Source organism: Candoia aspera, chromosome 3 (genome assembly GCF_035149785.1).
Source record: "Candoia aspera isolate rCanAsp1 chromosome 3, rCanAsp1.hap2, whole genome shotgun sequence".
NCBI classification, from domain to species: domain Eukaryota; kingdom Metazoa; phylum Chordata; class Lepidosauria; order Squamata; family Boidae; genus Candoia; species Candoia aspera.
In genome coordinates, this window is record NC_086155.1 from 4,168,517 (window position 1) to 4,188,286 (window position 19,770).

Consider the following 19,770-nt stretch of genomic DNA (forward strand, 5'->3'; position numbering starts at 1 on the left):
GAAGATGGGGTTCCAAGTATTCAGAAACCACAGACCGACCTAGTTACGAGACCACCAGCTGACCTAGCTGTAACCTAAAGGCTAATTAACATAGTAAAATGCACACCCCTAAGGTGGGGGGTCTTAGAAAACATAGAACATGCTAAGGGATATTATGGGATAGCGTGTAGCATGTAGAGTTACTGTGCAAGCACTAAAAGAAATAGCCAATAAAGAAATTTTGTTACCTTTATTTCCTTGCTAGAAAATGGATAAAAGGGAAGTCAGGTGTGTGGTTCGGGGGCTCTTGCACTTGGGCAGGAGCCCTCCCTTGTTGCTGTGCACAGGAATAAAAGAGAACAAAGGACCTTCCCGCCTCGGTGTGGTCTATTGGGTGACAGCTCACACCGAGTCACGAGCCTTCTTGGCCAACAAAGCAAAGAGGGGGGAGGAGGAGGGAGGGGGAAGGGGGAAGGGAAGGAGGGGGGGAGGGAGGGAGGAAGGAAGGAGAAAGAGGAGAAGAAGGAAGAGAAGGAAGAGAAGGGGAGGGAAGGAGGGAGGATGTGCTATGGTTAAAAGGGTAAAAGCGAGCCAAATGAGTTAAATTCCAGCTAGCAATTAGATGTGGTGGCACAAAGTGGGAGATGCTGGATGGGCGATCACCAAGGAGTTTTTCATCTGGATGGCATTCCATCCAAGCAGCTGTCTTATCACCCCCAGCCTGACACATGAAGGTCAGAAGGATCCAGAGAACTCCCTTCCTCCAGGCACTTGAAAGATCAAAAGGGATGTTTCACTCGTTGGGAGACAACAAAGAGCTTTTTGAAGTACTCTTGTCAACTGGGACCCTTAGACCTTCCCAGCCCCCTACAGCTAGCCTAACCCTATGTGCATGGTTCTGTGGTCTCTGTGTCTGCGTATCTGTGAGACAAGCGCAAGCAGTTTTAACAAAGAAAAAGTTGGTTTGACTTAAGTTCCTTAAATTCTGACATTTCTGACTCTGTGGTGGCTGATTGAACTCCAGATTCCAAAACCTCATCTCCAAGCTCCTCAAAGGAAGGCAGATTTCCAGGCGTTTGCGAGTCCCAGCCAGCAGGATTGGGCTGAAGAAATACACTCCTAGAGTGCCTTAAGCCACCACACGATTCGCTTGTTTGTGACTAACCGCTCTGTGCAAATCCAGCCAACTGCCGTGCATTCAGCAAATCATGGAGAAGAACATCACTCGCCACATGACATGCCCCCAGCAGAAACGCTGGCACAGATTCTCTTTTATAGGTGATGCAGCTGGGCAGGGTTCCAGGTGTTGGAATTATCAGGGGTCAACTCAGCATTGTCTCATAAGCATAAGGGGGTCGCTCTAGTAAATGCATCTCTATTGTGCTTGTGAGATGTCACATGGGTCACCTGATTTCCACTTTCTCCTCCTTCTTGGGCTTGGGGATTAACAGTCTCTATTACCCTTCTGGCAGACCTGCAAGCAGGAGGTGCTGCGTGCAGCTCCTCCCCCTACCATCTCACCTGCACACAGACTTTCTATTCTATATAGATAATGTCTACAAAGAACCAGGGATGATTAAGTGCTTTCTACTATGAACCTGCCTGTATCCAGATCTACTGAATAAAAGTAAGCTCTTTATTTTCTTCATCTAACTACAGTGTGAAGACTGAATTTATTTTCTGAATTTTCACATTAATTAAGCTTAATGTGCAAGTTCTCTTTTTGGCTCACGCGTCTACTCTGCAAGATTGCTGTTTGCTGCTTGGTGTTCTTCTATCAACCTTTAAACACTTCATCACCAGGCACCCCATCAAAGGAGAAATCGGTCCCTTCTTTACATCCCTAGGGTCTATTTTGCCTTTCTGGCTCACCTGGGAATGAACAGTGAAGACCCACTTGTACTGCAACCTCTTGTTCTCTGACTGCACCCGCAGCGGCTGCTGGCACGTCACGCTCACGCCATCCACGGCCTCAGAAATCTGATGGGGAGAAGAACGAGGTGAGAAAGGGGTGGAAGGCAGGAGAACAGCGGAAGGGCTCATGTTTTCCTTTGTCCCAGCCTGAGACCATAACTGGGCCACCTCAGTTGTCCAGCTCCATAACAGCACTACACTGAGTTCTGGTCCCCAGCTGCAGAATTGTTGTGCAGCGCTCCAAATCCAAAATTTACCATTTGGACAAGCGTTTGATCTGAATTTGGGGGCTTTGTCTGAAGACAGCCTTGGGTTCCCCCAACCAACCCAGCTGCACAACATCATTCTATGCTTTAAGTAGGTTTGCCTTGGTGTGTTCTGTGAAATCAGCCATTATTTTGTTGTGGGAGGGTAGGAGCGCCATAAACTCTAGCCCAACCAACCATGTTTTACTGCGATATGCACAGTCGGTCAACCTCAGGCGTCTGATGCAAGCCACAGGGATGTCATGTGCAGTGTGACATCATTGTGCAGCAAATTGTGTAATTCACATCCTTTGCATGTCACTGGCCCCCTTCCCTCAGACATCCACACACGCACAGATTTGGTTCATCAGTTCTAAACAGCCATCCTTAATGCTTGGCTCGTGCAGAGGGGAAATATTTGACCTTTTACAATATTCAAAGAGTTTCCCATTTAAGAATTCATCAGATCTGGGAAAGCCGCTGCCTTCTACTTATGTTGTATACTGCCGCAATCGAGGACCAACTCCCACACGTTGTAATATAAAATGAAGCCAAAGCCACATAGCATAAGATTCCAAAAATAATAAAGGTAACAAATATACAATCATCACCACCTCACTCAGCAACAAGAACTCATTAATTGCATCTCAAAGCCCCACAGAAAACATAGCTTTTATGTCTTGCCAAGCAAACATCTGAGTAGGTGCCAGAAAATATTGGAAATGCAGCAAAATATTGGAAATGCAGCTTTCCACACTGGACGCCCTCAGCTGTGGTGGGATTTCAACTCCTGTAATTCCCAGCCAGGCACCAGGTTGGGGAACACTTGCACGAGACATGTTTTATTAAAGGAGCATCTTCCTGCAATAATTCTATGGGAGCAGAATTATTGTTTAGGATGTTGCATGTTGCTCTAGGGCAGTGTTCCTCAAACTTGGCAACTTTAAGATGTGCAGACTTCAACTCCCAGAATGCTGGCTGGGGAATTCTGGGAGTTGAAGTCCGCACATCTTAAAGTTGCCAAGTTTGAGGAACATTGTTCTAGGGAATTCTTAAGCAATCAGTTCCATGGGGGAAAGATTTGTTTAGCAGCTATTGCCACAAAATGCTGATTGAACCTCCACAGGCTGGAGCAGCAGGCCTAACGAACAAGGCAGGGCTGCGGTTTTTATCCCATGCTTTTGAGCTTCACAGAAACCAAATATTGGAAGGACCTTGCTTCTGAAATAGAAGGCAGTTCGTCTCTTACTACTTCACCCCAATGCAGACTTTCTTGCCAAAAACCACACATTAGGCAAGGGTTTCCCTTCAGAGCCTTCCACTTACTATTAAGACTTCGTTGCGGCTTGTCTGGTACTCAGCAATAAGCCGATCCTGGTAAGCCAGAAGGCCCTCCTGTTTGGCTGTCTTCTTTTTTTTCTCAGCAATTTTCGCCCTCTGGATCCACTCTTCCAATTCCTTGACCGAATGTGCCATTGCACAATCCTGCCCATATTCACAAATATCTGGTCTGCAACGCAGAGAAGGAAATATAAAAGGCCACCTGGTATAAAGGCTTGGGGGGACATTGAAGGGGACAAGTGGTACAGATAAATCTATTCCTCTCTTTTGGGTGAAACTGATTAAGATTCACTCCTGCATAGATTCAGGTAGTAGCCACAGTGATATCACAGGGGTCATTACAGGTAGTCCTCGCTTAACGACCACAATCGGGACTGCGGTGTTGGTTGCTAAGCGATGCAGTCGTTAAGCAAGGAATCATGTGACCAGACCCAATTTTATGACCATTTTTACCATGGCCATTAAGCAAATCAATGGTTCCCTATTGATATGGCTTGTTGGAAGCTGGCTGGGAAGGTCGCAAATCGCTATCCCATGGCTGCAAGACACTGCAGCTGGTCGTAAATGAGAGCCAGTTGCCAAACGCCCGAATTGTGATCACATGTCCATGGGGGTGGTTTGGCAGTCATAACTTTGAGGACAGGTTGTACCTAACTCTTTTTAGCCCTGTTGTATCTCCGAACCGTCATTCAATTGAATGGTCATTAAGCAAGGACTACCTATACACAGGAGGCCAATTTATGTCACTCATGTCACAATACAAATGATGTGTTGTGACATGTTCATCTGGGGAAGCATCTTATAGGCTTGGTAGTGAATGCAGGTCACATGTGTATGGGGGTACCTTGTATGGGGGTACACACGGTACATAATGGGCATCATTTGCACGATGGCATCATGACATCACTTGCCCTTCCCTGTGGATGCCCATCATTTCCTCTTGTTTTGTGCAAGCAGAAAGGGGACAGGATTTCTTTTCCTATTAAAAAAAGATCTCACTGCTTTTCCATCAGCAATAAATCAACTATCCAGTCCCTAAGATGCAGAGCCCCACCTCTTCATCTGTGTTGCCACACCCTGATTTCACACTCTGATGTGGGACCGAGCATTGGAAACTGGTACAAATAAGCTCTGGTTATTCACATACATTAACCACCAGGAGGCACTCCCTGTTTGGTTTCATGCTACAGGTAGTCCCTTCTTAGTGACCACAACTGGAACCAGCGACTTGGTTTACTTCCACCGTCTCTATTAACTCAGCTCGGTTGTGAAGCACATGAAGGGCGATCACATGACCACAGGATGCTGCAATGGTCATAAATGCGAGGATTGGTTGCCAAGCTGACATCTTTCACACCGTCATAACTTTGAATGGTCGCTAAACAAGGCAGTTGGTAAGCGAGGACTACCTCTATTTGGGACTTGTCAGAGGCAGGTAGCTAGGTATTATTCTATGGGGTTCAAACCCTCTATCGGGAATTCAACTCACAGTCCTTTACACTTGCATGAGTGTATACGGTGCATAGCTTTAGGGCTCTCCAGGCCCTGATGCTCAGCAGTGTTGCAGGGAGGAAGAGATAGAGGGGATCAAAATGCTACATGCAGCCCACCTTCCCTCAAGAGAGGTGCAGATGTTGCATAAGGTCATGACCCACATATGAGGTTTTATCTAACTTCCTACATTTATCTGTTTTTACATAGAGTATATCCCCTGTGGTGTTTTCAGTTACCTTGACCACAGTTTGTGACCAGTTCCATCCATGTTAAGAATCACCAAGCATACATACCTGGATCTTTTTCTATGGGTTCAAACCCTCTACCAGGAATTGAGGTCACAAACAGCTGCCCTTTAGATGACTCTACACCAGTGTTTCTCAACCTTGGCAACTTTAAGACGTGTGGACTTCAACTCCCAGAATTCCCCAGCCAGCCAGAATTCTGGGAGTTGAAGTCCACACGTCTTAAAGTTGCCAAGGTTGAGAAACACTGCTCCATACAGTGCATTAAGAGCGATCCAAGCCATGGTCCAGAAGGGTGTTGCAGGAAGAGATTTATCAAATCTTTCAGAACAGTACACGCAGGGAAGGTAGACTGCACATACCATTCTGATCCATTCCGGTCACTCGTATAAATGAAATAAAGTGAACAGCCGGTGCAGAGAACAGCTTGCCCATTAGACAAAGCCCAAAGGGTCAGGGAACAGACTCCAAAGCCCAACCATAGCTCTGGGCCCAACTTGGGGAGCTTCCAAAGCACAAACTCCCCTGCACCGTCCCGCTTACCGGCTGCACAGAGCAAAGGTCTTCGGATCGTACGGAGGGGCGCGGTGACACCACTCAATCAGCGTGTCGGTGGCGATCAGCTGCGCATGCTCCACAGAGGAGCAGTGGTTTTCAAAGCTCTCCTGGGAATCACAGGTCACCAGGCACGCTCGGCAGTAAAAGTGGAATTTCGGCGGGGCGTCCAGCGTGCTCGGCGTTTGCTCCGCCCCCCGGCGCAGAAGGTCGGAGCGCGCCAAGCCACGTCTCTGCTCCGCCTTCCAGACCGCCAGCTCCACATCACTGTGGGCAAAGCCGCAGGGCTGAGCGGTGTTCTTGCAGGGCTGGCTGGCAGAGACGAAGGCGCAGTACGAGAACGGCCTGAGGCTTGCCGGGCAGGGCCGGATTTCTGTGTATTGCTCCTTTTTCTTGCCGTCAACGATCACGTGGACCAGGAGCGCTCCCCGGTGCACCTTGCAGCTCTGAGCAGAGCCCTTGGGGGAAATCCGGGGCGGGCTGCTGTAAAAGCAGGGCTGGCAGATCTCCTGGAAATAACCCCCAAACTCACTGCAGATTTCCTCCCAGATGCTGAGATCAGGAGGCCTGGGCAGGGGACCAGCCCTGTGGCCCAGCTGGCCCTGCTGCAACAGCCTCTTCAAAACGTGTCTCTTGATGTTGTGCTTCCTCTCAAAGGTCCACACCATCACCTCCTCTCGGCTCCATGCGAAGGTGCACCGGTTATGGTGCTTGGAGCAGCCGGCGCCAGCAACGTAATAGCGACAGATGTCGTAGCAAGCCGGATTGGGGAAGCTCGGTCGCCTGTCCACCTTGCGCCACAGAATCCCTTCCTTCCCCTTGCACCTGGCGAGCAGGATCTCCATCATGCAGTGGTGCTCCACCTCCTTCAGCACGTAGGTGCTCTCGTTTTCCTGCTGGCTGCACTTGGAGCAGGCGAGGTAGAGGGTCACCTGTTTCTGCAGGCTGTCCAGTGGCACAGAGACCATCCCGTTCACGTGGGACATCTTGTCAGCAAAGGACGCACGCGCTGGTGGGCAGAGGGCAGGGTGGCTACAAACACTCCGCAAGAGGGCTTTGCAGTCCTCCAGGCTGCAGAAGGAAGGACAAGTAGAGCAGGGTTTCTCAACCTTGGCAACTTTAAGATGTGCGGACTGCGACTCCCAGAGCTCCCCAGCCAGCAATTCTGGGACTTGTAGTCCACACGTGTTAAAGTCGCCAAGGTTGCAAAACACTGAAGCAGATGAACTGATAGCACTATTTAGGAGAAGCCAGATGCAACTCCCTGTTCCCACACATTTCCCCCTGCTATGTATTTATCAGAAAAACGTCTTATACCCCTTCATCATTTAAAATACACACACACACAGTATATCCCAAAGCATTTTACATTAGCTCTAAAACCATCAAGCCAACAGCCATTTAAAACAGGGTAAATGAAAGAGGAGTAACAACGGAGCGCACCAGCCCGTGAAAACAGACACAGGGGAAGGGCACCCAGTTCCACAGAAGCTGGTATGTTCAGCCCTTGCTCTTTTTCAAGGGCATCCCTAGAAGACGAAAGGCCACAACCTATGAGAGATCTCTGAAGCTGACTTTAGGGCCAAGAACAGAACGGGAGTATCCCAAACATCATCAAGCTGGCTGGGGAATTCTGGGAGTTGAGGTCCACACATCTTAAAGTTGCCAAGGTTGAGAAACTGAATTAGAGAGTCAGTGGACGCTACTGCTCAAGTCACAAAGGAGTGAGTGAGGTTCAAAGCAGCCCAGCAGTTCCTCAAAATATTCCAGCCAGCAATGTCTGCACGGGGCGAAGGTGGGTGAATGAGGGAAGCCATACCCCTGCACCCATAGCCAGCTCGGAAGGTCGCAAATTGCGATCGCATGACAGCAGGACGCTGCCACCGGTCATAAATGCGAGCCAGTTGCCAAACGCCCAAGTTGCAATCACGTGACCATGGGGGAGCAACGGGTGTCACTACAAGGATGGGCCGTAAGTAACTTTTTTTAGCCCCGTTGTATCTCCAAACCATTGTAAAACGAATGGTCGCTAAGCGAGGACTACCTGTACACAAAAGAGGCCAATTTGGGTCACTGACGTCACAATACAAATGATGTACCGTGACACAAATGTATGAGGGGGCACCTTATAGGGTTTGTAGTGAATGCAGGTAACGTGGGAACGGGGGTACCTTTTATCACCACACGCACCTTAAAGTTGCCAAGGTTGAGGAACGCTGCTCTAAGGAATTCTTAAGCAGCCAGTTCCATGGGGGAAAGATTGGTTTAGCAGCCATTGCCCCAAGATGCTGATGGAACCTCCACAGGCTGGAGCAGCAGGCCTAACAAACAAGGCAAGGCTGCGGTTTTTATCCCATGCTTTTGAGCTTCATAGAAACCCAGCGGCAGCCGGGTTCTCGGGTGGCCGGCTCAGGCCGACTCAGCCTCCCATCTTTCCGAGGTCGGTAAAAGGAGCACCCGGCTGGCTGGGGAAGGGGACGACTGGGGAAGGTGACGGCAAACCACCCCGCTCTATAGTCGGCCGAGAAAACGTCGCGAAAGCGGCGTCCCCCCAAAGGGTCAGACATGCCTCGGTGCTGGCACAGGGGACCCTTCATCCTTAACCTTCAAAGAAACCAAATACTGGAAGGACCTCGGCCCTTTTCTGTGTGCATCTTGACACTGCACACACATGCAAAACAGCGCAATGCTTCTTGTTATTCTGAGGAAAGCAGCAAGCTCCCACAGTGGCCCGTTCTCCCAACAGACATCCATAGGCACCATGCGACACACACCACCCCGAGACAGCTGGGAAATTTCGTCCTGGGTCTCTTACTCAACAGCCAAGTTCATTCAACGTGTTTCAGCTGGTTACTGCATCAATCCTTCTGCACAATACATTCGACCTTAAAGGATCCCAAATGGGCCTGGTTCGGAGCACGGGCTAAGCCAGAAAGGAGGCCATTGTTAGCATGGTGAGAAATCATATGGTAAGGTATGCAGAGCAAGGGCTTCTGATGAGAGGGGTCAAAAAAGTCAAGATGGTAACGGTGACAGTGCAGTTGAAGCCCTGCCCCCTTTTTAAGTATGGTGCACGTTTAATGCATGTCGAAAAGGGGCAGGGCTTTCATCATGTGATCATGACTGCCATCTTACCTTTTTTTAACACCCCTATAGACAGCACCTTCAGCAAAGGATCGTTACCTTGTCGTGGTGCTGGAGCTTGAGCACCTCAATGATGCCATGAGCTAAACCGTGAAGGGCCACCCAAGACGGGAAGGTCATGACAGAGAGGTCAGACTAAATGCGATCCCTGGGGAAGGTCATGGCAACCCACCCCAGTATTCTTGCCGTGAAAACTAAATGGATCAGTACAACCAGAGATACGTCGGTATACCATCGGAAGATGAGACCCCCAGGTCGGAAGATGGTCAAAATGCTCCTGGGGAGGAACAGAGGATGAGCTCAACTAGCCCCAGACGTGATGACGCAGCTAGCTCAAAGCCGAAAGGACGGCTAGCGGCCGACAGTGCCGGTGGTGAACGGCGAATCCGATGTTCTAAGGATCAACACACCACTGGAACCTGGAATGTAAGATCTATGAGCCTGGGCAAATCGGATGTGGTTATTGGTGAGATGTCAAGATTAAAGATAGACATTTTGGGCGTCAGTGAACTGAAATGGACTGGAATGGGCCACTTCACATCAAATGACCACCAGATCTACTAGTGTGGACAAGAGGACCACAGAAGAAATGGAGTAGCCTTCATAATTAATAGTAAAGTGGCTAAAGCAGTGCTCGGATACAATCCAAAAAACGACAGAATGATCTCAATTCGAATTCAGGGCAAGCCATCTAACATCACAGTGATCCAAATATACGCCCCAACCACAGATGCTGAAGAAGCTGAAGTAGAGCGGTTCTAGGAGGATCTGCAGCACCTACTGGACGCCTAAAAGAGATGTTATTTTCATCACGGGAGACTGGAATGCTAAGGTGGGCAGTCAAATGACACCTTGAATTACAGGTAAGTATGGCCTGGGAGAACAAAACGAAGCAGGACATAGGCTGATAGAATTTTGCCAAGACAACTCACTCTGCATAACAAACACTCTCTTCCAACAACCTAAGAGACGGCTTTATACATGGACTTCACCAGATGGACAACACCGAAATCAGATTGACTACATCCTTTGCAGCCAAAGGTGGCGGACATCTGTGCAGTCGGTAAAAACAAGGCCTGGAGCTGACTGTAGTTCAGATCACGAACTTCTTCTTGCACAATTTAGGATCAGACTAAAGAGATTAGGGAAGACCCACAGATCAGCTAGATATGAGCTCACTAATATTCCTAAGGAATATGCAGTGGAGGTGAAGAATCAATTTAAGGGACTGGACTTAGTAGATAGGGTCCCGGAAGAACTGTGGACAGAAGTTTGCAGCATTGTTCAGGAGGCGGCAACAAAATACATCCCAAAGAAAGAGAAAACCAAGAAGGCAAAATGGCTGTCTGCTGAGACACTAGAAGTAGCCCAAGAAAGAAGGAAAGCAAAAGGCAACAGGGATAGGGGGAGATATGCCCAATTAAATGCAAAATTCCAGAGGTTAGCCGGAAGAGATAAGGAATTATTTTTAAACAAGCAATGCACGGAAGTGGAAGAAGACAATAGAATAGGAAGGACAAGAGACCTCTTCCAGAAAATTAGAAACATTGGAGGTAAATTCCAGGCCAAAATGGGTATGATCAAAAACAAAGATGGCAAGGACCTAACAGAAGAAGAAGAGATCAAGAAAAGGTGGCAAGAATATACAGAAGACCTGTATAGGAAGGATAACAATATTGGGGATAGCTTTGACGGTGTGGTCAGGGAGCTAGAGCCAGACATCCTGAAGAGTGAGGTTGAGCGGGCCTTAAGAAGCATTGCTAATAACAAGGCAGCAGGAGACGATGGCATCCCAGCTGAACTGTTCAAAATCTTGCAAGATGATGCTGTCAAGGTAATGCATGCTATATGCCAGCAAATTTGGAAAACACAAGAATGGCCATCCGATTGGAAAAAATCAACTTATATCCCCATACCAAAAAAGGGAAACACTAAAGAATCTTCAAACTATCGAACAGTGGCACTCATTTCACATGCCAGTAAGGTAATGCTCAAGATCCTGCAAGGTAGACTTCAGCAGTTCATGGAGCGAGAATTGCCAGATGTACAAGCTGGGTTTAGAAAAGGCAGAGGAACTAGAGACCAAATTGCCAATATCTGCTGGATAATGGAAAAAGCCAGGGAGTTTCAGAAAAACATCTATTTCTGTTTTATTGACTATTCTAAAGCCTTTGACTGTGTGGACCATAACAAATTGTGGCAAGTTCTTAGTGGTATGAGGATACCAAGCCATCTTGTCTGCCTCCTGAAGAATCTGTATAACAACCAAGTAGCAACAGTAAGAACAGACCATGGAACAACGGACTGGTTTAAGATTGGGAAAGGAGTACGGCAGGGCTGTATACTCTCACCCTACCTATTCAACTTGTACGCAGAACACATCATGCAACAAGCTGGCCTTGAGGAATCCAAGGCTGGAGTTAAAATCGCGGGAAGAAACATTAACAATCTCAGATATGCAGATGATACCACTTTGATGGCTGAAAGTGAAGAGGAACTGAGGAGCCTTATGATGAAGGTGAAAGAAGAAAGTGCAAAAGCTCGCTTGCAGCTAAACCTCAAAAAAACCAAGATTATGGCAACCAGCTTGATTGATAACTGGCAAATAGAGGGAGAAAATGTAGAAGCAGTGAAAGACTTTGTATTCCTAGGTGCAAAGATGACTGCAGATGCTGACTGCAGTCAGGAAATCAGAAGACGCTTAATCCTTGGGAGAAGAGCAATGACAAATCTCGATAAAGTAGTTAAGAGCAGAGACATTACACTGACAACCAAGGTCCGCGTAGTTAAAGCAATGGTGTTCCCCGTAGTAACATATGGCTGCGAGAGCTGGACCATAAGGAAGGCTGAGCGAAGGAAGATCAATGCTTTTGAACTGTGGTGCTGGAGGTAAATTCTGAGAGTGCCTTGGACTGCAAGAAGATCAAACCAGTCCATCCTCCAGGAAATAAAGCCGGACTGCTCACTTGAGGGAATGATATTAAAGGCCAAACTGAAATACTTTGGCCACATAATGAGAAGACAGGACACCCTGGAGAAGATGCTGATGCTAGGGAGAGTGGAGGGCAAAAGGAAGAGGGGCCGACCAAGGGCAAGGTGGATGGATGGTATTCTAGAGGTGACGGACTCGTCCCTGGGGGAGCTGGGGGTGTTGACGACCGACAGGAAGCTCTGGCGTGGGCTGGTCCATGAAGTCACGAAGAGTTGGAAGCGACTAAATGAATAAACAACAATAGACAGCACAGGTGTGGGGGAAATTGGTGTTTCTGTCATGGCAATGAAGAATTTTTTTCCCTTCCAAAATAATCCCATGGGAAGGATGCAACTCGGTGCCCCAGTTTCAATTCCAATCATGCAGTTTCAGCTGAAAGGGTTAGTCCAAGGATTCACCAATTGTTTAACCTATGGGAACATTTGACAATTTGAGAGCATGCCATGGGCGCTACAGGCACTCTGGGGGAAGATGGCTTGTCCCCTTCAGCAAAGGACTTCTGTGGCGGGAGAACCAGCCTTAAAGCAAAAAACGGAGCTGCGTGGGACCTGGAGAGCCCCAACTGAGATGGTCCTAGCTAATAGGTGCCACGCAGGAGACCCAGTTAGAAAAGAGTCATGGAAGATTGTTTCAATATATGATTACTGCAGCGAGATTACGATATGCACAAAGATGGAAAGAGTCAGCATTACCCACCATGGAGGAATGGCTGGTGAGATGGACAGACTGACTTCTTTGATTAGTCAAAGGTCGTTACTGACATTCATTAATGACTGGCAACCCCTGATGGACTTTTTGCATAAGAAAGAAAATGATTTTGTGACTTATGGTGTTGATGAGTGAGTGTAAGTTGGGCGGCCATATAAATGTGTTTGATAAACAATAAATACATTATTAGAAAAAATAGGTTATAGAAAGAAGGGAGTTATGATGAAACCTTAGAGAAAGGTTTGATTAGAATTGTATGGATAACTGCTGAAAGGAAAATAGGAAGCCACTTCTATCTATCATCCCTCCACCTCTCTCTCTCTATCAATCTATCTTTCATCTCTTATCTGATTTATCTATTTTCATGTTTTGTTTTTTTCCTATCTTTCTTTTCTTTTTCACATTTACTTCACTATATATATTTTTTTCTTTGAATGTATCTGTCATCTGTGTAAAATCTTCTAATAAAAACTATTCAAAAAAAAAAGGAGACCCCAAAGTTACATGTGTAGCAACCCTTGGAAAGGATTGCCATTGGCAATTATCCTTGGCCTGCATTGTTTGTTGCTCTGGGTGTCTATTTTACTGTGTCCTAAGCATTCTTTTTAGCTATTTATTTATTATGGGCAACTAGCCAGCCACAATGAAGAACGACCAGTACCCACAACAGCATTAGAGGGTCACCCAACCTTGCAACTGATAAGAACAATTTCAAAACAAGGGGAAACTGGAGGGCTGCTTCCAAAGAGTCCTGGCAATTGCGTTACAAAAAAACAAGTCCAAAAACTTTGAACATTTTACTCCAAGGACTTCTTCCTAGCTCCTCTGTGAAAAAAGGCTAGACTCATTGAAACATAGGGTTGGAAGGGAACTTAGAGGTCTTCTAGCCCAACCCCTGCCTAGAGCAGGAATCCTCAAACCATCCCAGGCAAATGGCTGTCCAGCCTTTTCTTGAGAAGCTCCAGTGATAAAGCCCCCACAACTCCAGGAAGCTGCCTGTTCCATGGCTACGCTGAGCCCTTCAAGTCATGCAGGCCAATACTACTTCTTATTATTTATTTTTATTTTATTTTAATCCTGCCTTTATTATTATTTTTTAATAAATAACTCAAGGTGGGGAACAGACCTCATACTCCTCCCTCCTCTTTTCCCCACAACAACAACCCTGTGAGGTGGGCTGGGCTGAGGGAGGGACTGGCCCAAGGTCACCCAGCTGGCTTTCATGCCTAAGGCGGGACTAGAACTCTCCTACCACGCCTGATTGGCTCCTGGGCTGAGAGGGAGGGACTGGCCCAAGGTCACCCAGCCGGCTTTTGTGCCTAAGGCTGGACTAGAACTCTCCTACCACGCCTGATTGGCTCTTGGGCTGAGAGGGAGGGACTGGCCCAAGGCCACCCAGCCGGCTTTGTGCCTAAGGCGGGACTAGAACTCTCCTACCACGCCTGATTGGCTCTTGGGCTGAGAGGGAGGGACTGGCCCAAGGCCACCCAGCCGGCTTTCAGGCCTGAGGCAGGACTAGCTAACAGCATCTCGGGAGTCTGAGTGTGCTTCCCCTCCCTCTCCTTGTATCTTCGCGAGAACCAGGGAGGGTCAAGTCTGAGCCGCTTTCTCAGGCTACAGTTCTGGCCTGGCCTGAGTCCTCTCTTATCTGCCTGCTCCTTTGGTAGCAGCTCTTCCTCCTGTTCCTCAAGGCTATTCCTTCTGCCTCTTCCATCTGCGTCGCTCTGTAGGTCAAGAAATTCCTCCGAATTTTGAGTTCAGTTCTCTCTCCAAAGCTTTCTCTCATTGTTTCCTGCCCTACTTTTGGCACTGTGGAGGACAAATCCACCCCCTCTTCCCTGTGACAGCCTTCAAGTTTTGGAAGACTTACCATGTCATTCCTTCATCTTCTCTTCTTGAGGCTAAACATACCCAGTTCCTTTAAAATCATAACAGCATAATGGCCTTCGGTATATTACATATGTTAACATTTAACCATACCGAAAAATAATTAAACCACAATGCAGAATAGTTTGGAATTCAAACTGAATACTAAATTGCGCCAGAATTTTCAGGGATCTGTATAATCTAGAAAATTAAGCAGTCCAGCTACAAATGCTTTGCAAGACAGCCAAGGATTACTACATTAAGAGACTTAGTTACCAAAGGTGAGCAATCAGTGACATTGATCTAATTTCAAAAGTGATGACACCAGTGCCTTTGTAAGAGTTAATTCTGTCAAATATTGAGACAGAGAGAAGCTTCAGGACAGTGTCCCTAAATGCTGTCAAAGGATTTAGCCTCCAAGCCCATCACCTCCTTCGTGGCTCTTCGTGGCTCTTCTCTCCACTCTTTCGGTCCCTCAGCATCTTTCTTGTATTTCGGTGGCCACAACTGGACGGGCTATTTCAGATGCAGCCTGAACTATCATTTCCTGTGATCTCAACATCATGCTCCTACTGATGCAGCCTCAGATCTCACTCGCTTTTTGGCAGCTGCAGCACAGGGCTGGCTAATGATGAATCTGTGGTCTACCAGATCTTTCTCGCAAGCACCAGTAGTCCTCACTTAACCATAGCTCAGGGTGGAACTGTTGGGTTCTTTTTTTTAGTAAGGTAAAGGTAAAGGTTTCCCTTGACGTAAAGTCCAGTCGTGTCCGACTCTAGGGGGCGGTGCTCATCTCCGTTTCAAAGCCTTGGAGCCGGCGTTGTCCATAGGACACTTCCGGGTCATGTGGCCAGCATGACGACACGGAACGCCGTTACCTTCCCGCCGAAGCGGTACCTATTGATCTACTCACATTTGCATGTTTTCGAACTGCTTGGTGTGCAGGAGCTGGGACGAGCAACGGGAGCTCACCCCGCCGCGTGGTTTCGAACCGCCGACCTTCCGATCGACAGCTCAGCGGTTTAACCCGCAGCACCACCGCGTCCTTTTTTAGTAAGGACCTCATTATATTTCAAAGCAGAGTTAAAATACAAAACGGAAAGTAAAGGGAGAAGATAGAACTAAAAGAAGAAAGACAAAAACTATAGAAGCAAGAATAGAAAATGGAAACTGAAGGTGGCTTCCGACTACCTCCAAAACAGAGGTAAGTGCATTTTTAAAAAAAAGTAATCCCTTACCACTAATTAATCCATTTTAACATTATTTCTGTCAAAACAAACCATCTAATCATTAAAACCCACAATCCAAACTTCATTTTTTTTTGCAACACAACCAAGTCATCTAAAAGAGGTTGCCATAAAGAGACAAATCTAGAAACGGCGTTATCTCTTATTAAATCGGTTAACTTTGCCATTTGAGCCAGGTCCGTTAATTTAATAATCTATTCTTCCACTGGAAGCGTTTGTGGATCTTTCCATCGCTGTGAATGTAATCATCTCGCAGGAGTGATCCTATAGAAAAGTTCCGTGTTGTTTCTTCCGTTCTTCCTCCATCAAAGCCTCTAAGAACAGTTCTGGTTTTGGTTTTTGGTTTTTGGTATATTCACTCGAAGAACCTTTTGAATAGTAACACGTATCCGATCCCAAAATTTTTTAGCCTTTTCACAGGTCCACCGAAGATTATAAAAGCGTCCTTCACCCTGCAGACATTTCCGACAAACATTCGTTGCACCATGAAACATTTTTGACAACTTACCAACAATACATCATTTTATAAAATTTTTCTTTTAAGTTATAATTCAACGTAAGCTTCAAACCTTTACTCCACATATTTTCCTATTGCTCCAACATGATACTGTATCCAAACGAGAGTATCGTAAGTGCTAGCCTTTAATCACAATCTTTTTGGGATGCTGCAAAGCATCCCTACACACACAGATTCGCTCTCTCTCCAGACTAACTGATGCTAAATACCTGTTCCGGCTTACGTGCAAATTTGGCTTAAGGACAGACCTTAGGAACGGAACGTGTTTATAACCTGGGGAACCAGATAGTCCTCGCTTAACGACCATCCATTCAGTGGCCATTCAAACTTACAACGGTGCTGAACAAACAGGAGTTACGATTGCTCCTTGAAGTTACGACCATTGCAGCACCTGCGTGATCTTGTGATCAAAATGCAGACACTTGGCAGCCCACCCGCATTTAGGACCACAGTATATGCTACAACTCCCCCCCCCCCATCTCTGCCCTTTTGGCCGCCCTGCACTCTGATTTGAAATGGAGGCGAGTGCGGCAGGGCAGGAGAAGTGTGAGGTCCTGGCCTAACAATGACACAGTCCTGGCCTAACGACCACAACTGGGACTCCCTGATCTGCCGTTGCTAAGCATGCAATCACATGATGCTTCAGCTAATGACGGCATCACTTAGCCATGGAAATTCTGGTCCCAGTTAGGGTCATTAAGCAAGGACTACCTGCATGGTAATTTGAGCCTGGTCATTTGTGTCCCGAGTGAGACCTCTGGGTTGATTTATCTGACAATCCAATGGTGGTTTTCTTGGCTGTCCACGGTATTCTCTGGCATCTTCTCCAACACCAAAGTTCAAAAGCATCAATAATACTCTTTCTATCCTGCCTCTTCAAAAGCCAACTTTTGTTTCTACAGAATGTCACAGGGAACACCGTGGCCTGTGTGGTTCTGATCTTTGTAGGCACCGACACTTCACAGCAGCTTCTGCCCTCCGGAATGAGGTTCCCCGCCCACTCCAGACCCAGAGGGCCCCCACCCTGCTGCTGTTCGGAAGGGCCTTGAAGACCCGGCCTTCTGCCCAGGCTGCTGGTGGGAGGGGGGAGAAGACCCTGTGCTTCTCCCCTGCCTGGTCTGTCATGATCATCATCTTTTATTCTATTATTGTTGTTGTTATTTTAAACTTGTTATTATTGTATTTTTCCTTGCTTCAGTTGTTACAAGCCACCCAGAGTGAATGGGGGTTGGTTGGCACACAGATTTGTTTAATAAATAAATAAAACAAAATCTGAATACCCCACTCCCTCCATATTGGCACAGAACCATTAAGGACCACACCTTGAGAACGGTTGTACAACCCACTGCAAACCCATCAAGTTGTGGGACCATCCATCTCACGTTGTTCTGTGTGTAAAAAGGGGAGGAGTTTGCTCAATCAGTCGTGGTGGCCATTTTGACTTGTTTAGAGCCTACCCCACCCACCCCTCGCTGTAGATGCAGTTTTCGAATCAAACTCACCCACCAATTCATTACTTTCATTATTTTCTTCTTGCATTACTGCTTCCTTGAGTTCATTGTACTTAAGTATGATTTTAATGATGCCAGCCTAGAAGCATCTTCAGTTTAATGTGTGATTCTGATTCCCCAGTGTTGGTTTGGATATTGCTGCAGCTCCTCTTAACCAAAACCAAAATACTACATTTCAGAGCTCCTGCCAAGCATTACAGGTAGTCCTCACTTAACAACCAGAATTGGGACCGAAATTTCAGTTGCTAAGTGAAGTGGTCATTAAGCAAATCTGACCCGATTTTACAACCTTTGTTGCAGCGGTTGTTAAGCGAATCACACAGTTCCCCATTGATTTTGTTTGCCAGAAGCTGGCCGGGAAGGTGGAAAATGGCAATCATACGACCATGGGTTGCTGCAAGAGTCATAAATGTGAACTGGTTGCCAAGTGCCCAAATTGTGATCACGTGACCATGGAGGATGCTGCGATGGTCATAAGTGTGAGGACTGGTTGTAAGTCCATTTTTCCAGCACTGTTGTAAGTCCAAACTGTCACTGAATGAATGGTTGTTAAGTGAGGACTACTTGTATACCAAAGAAGTCCACAAGTTCAACAGGTCAATGGAAGGCTAGTTGCCATGTTCCTAAGCAAAAAGCTGAGCTAATCAAATAGATTAAAAAAAAACACTAAGCCACAAACTGCAACTTTCAAGCCACAGGGTCCAGGCTCACAAACACACAACGCCGCCACCTGCTGAACCACATTATGGCTTAACGCATGAAATATTTGTTGTATGCCAGCCTGTCTAGTGACACCAGCTCGGCACGATGGTAGATGAATCCCATGAATCCAGAAAGCACCAAGACAGGAAGCTTTTGAACTTCTTATTCCCAGAAGGAAAGATTGCCAGAAACAATCAGATCCCCTGGAGGCTTCCTGAAGAATCAAAACACCGCGACTCAGGGATGGGTCTCAGTCCAGCAAGTGGGTGCAACCCAAACACAAACCATCATTTGAAAGATCTGAAATCTTTCTGGCTGAGCAAATGAATCATTCCGGAGAATTAGTCTGGGCAAGCTGACAAAATGCTGCCTTTGAGAAGGAAACAGGGTTGTGCTCTGTTGGCTGAAGCATTACTCGGGGTGAAGGCACTGGATTAGAAGCCAGGGAACAGTGAGTCCTCCTGTGGGCCTGAAAACCGGCTGGGTGACTTCGGGCCAGTTTCTACCTCTGGGCCCCGCCCATGTCACAGGGTTGTGACTGTGGGAAAAGGAGGAGGCGGGACTGTCCTGCCTTGAGCTGGACAAAGTAAAGGTGAGGTCATAAATGCAATACGGATGGTAACAACCCAATGGAATCCTTAGCTGCATTGGGTGGTCTTGCCCTGGACGCAAAGAGTGGAAACTGTTAAATCTGCTGTACTTCAAACTGTCCCAGAGTTGGTAGGAGTTGGGTGGCATGCAAATTCAAATCACCACCACCACCACCATCATCACCACCACCATCCTGAAGTGGAAGAAGACCCTCTTTGAAACAGATTCTATCTTCTAGACCAGCCTCTCTCAACCTTTTGGCCCTGGAGAAACCCTTGAAATATTTTTCAGGCCTCGGGGAGCCCCTGCACATTCAGGCTCAAATAGAGGCCAGAAGTTAGAAAATGATTACATTCATTCCATGTGCAGGCCTGTCTATATGCATTAACAGTGTTCCTAAACTAAAAATAAAGAATGAAACTTTCCTCTTTCATGTGAAGTGGCCCGAATTGGAAATAATTTTTTAAATAAATGGTGATCTCCCAGCTAGCGACCTCTCACGGAACCCGAGGGTCCCACAGAACCCTGGTCGAGAAACCCTGCTCTAGACCCCCTGCAGCCCCAAAGGGTCCAAATTAAAATTCCCATGGTCACATGACTGACTGACCACAATTTCTCTGAGTGACAGCCCAATCCGGGGCAGGTGGAGGTCAACATCAAAACCACGTAGTATTATTTCTTCCAACCGCCATTCATCCCAGATTTCTTTGCCGTGCGTA

The 19,770-nt window shown here is 47.1% G+C and overlaps 1 protein-coding gene across 1 annotated transcript in view; it reads right to left on the bottom strand.

The window, feature by feature from the left end:
* HELZ2 (helicase with zinc finger 2) overlaps positions 1-7,241 on the bottom strand; it is a 47,605-nt gene extending 40,364 nt beyond the window's left edge. The window contains exons 1-3 of the mRNA XM_063296870.1: positions 5,762-7,241; positions 3,465-3,648; positions 1,852-1,959 (exon numbers count right to left, since the gene is read on the bottom strand). Coding sequence (XP_063152940.1) covers positions 1,852-1,959; positions 3,465-3,648; positions 5,762-6,759 — 1,290 coding nt within the window. The 5' untranslated portion in view covers positions 6,760-7,241. The remainder of the gene's footprint in view (positions 1-1,851; positions 1,960-3,464; positions 3,649-5,761) is intronic.
* Between the last annotated feature and the right edge of the window lie 12,529 nt (positions 7,242-19,770).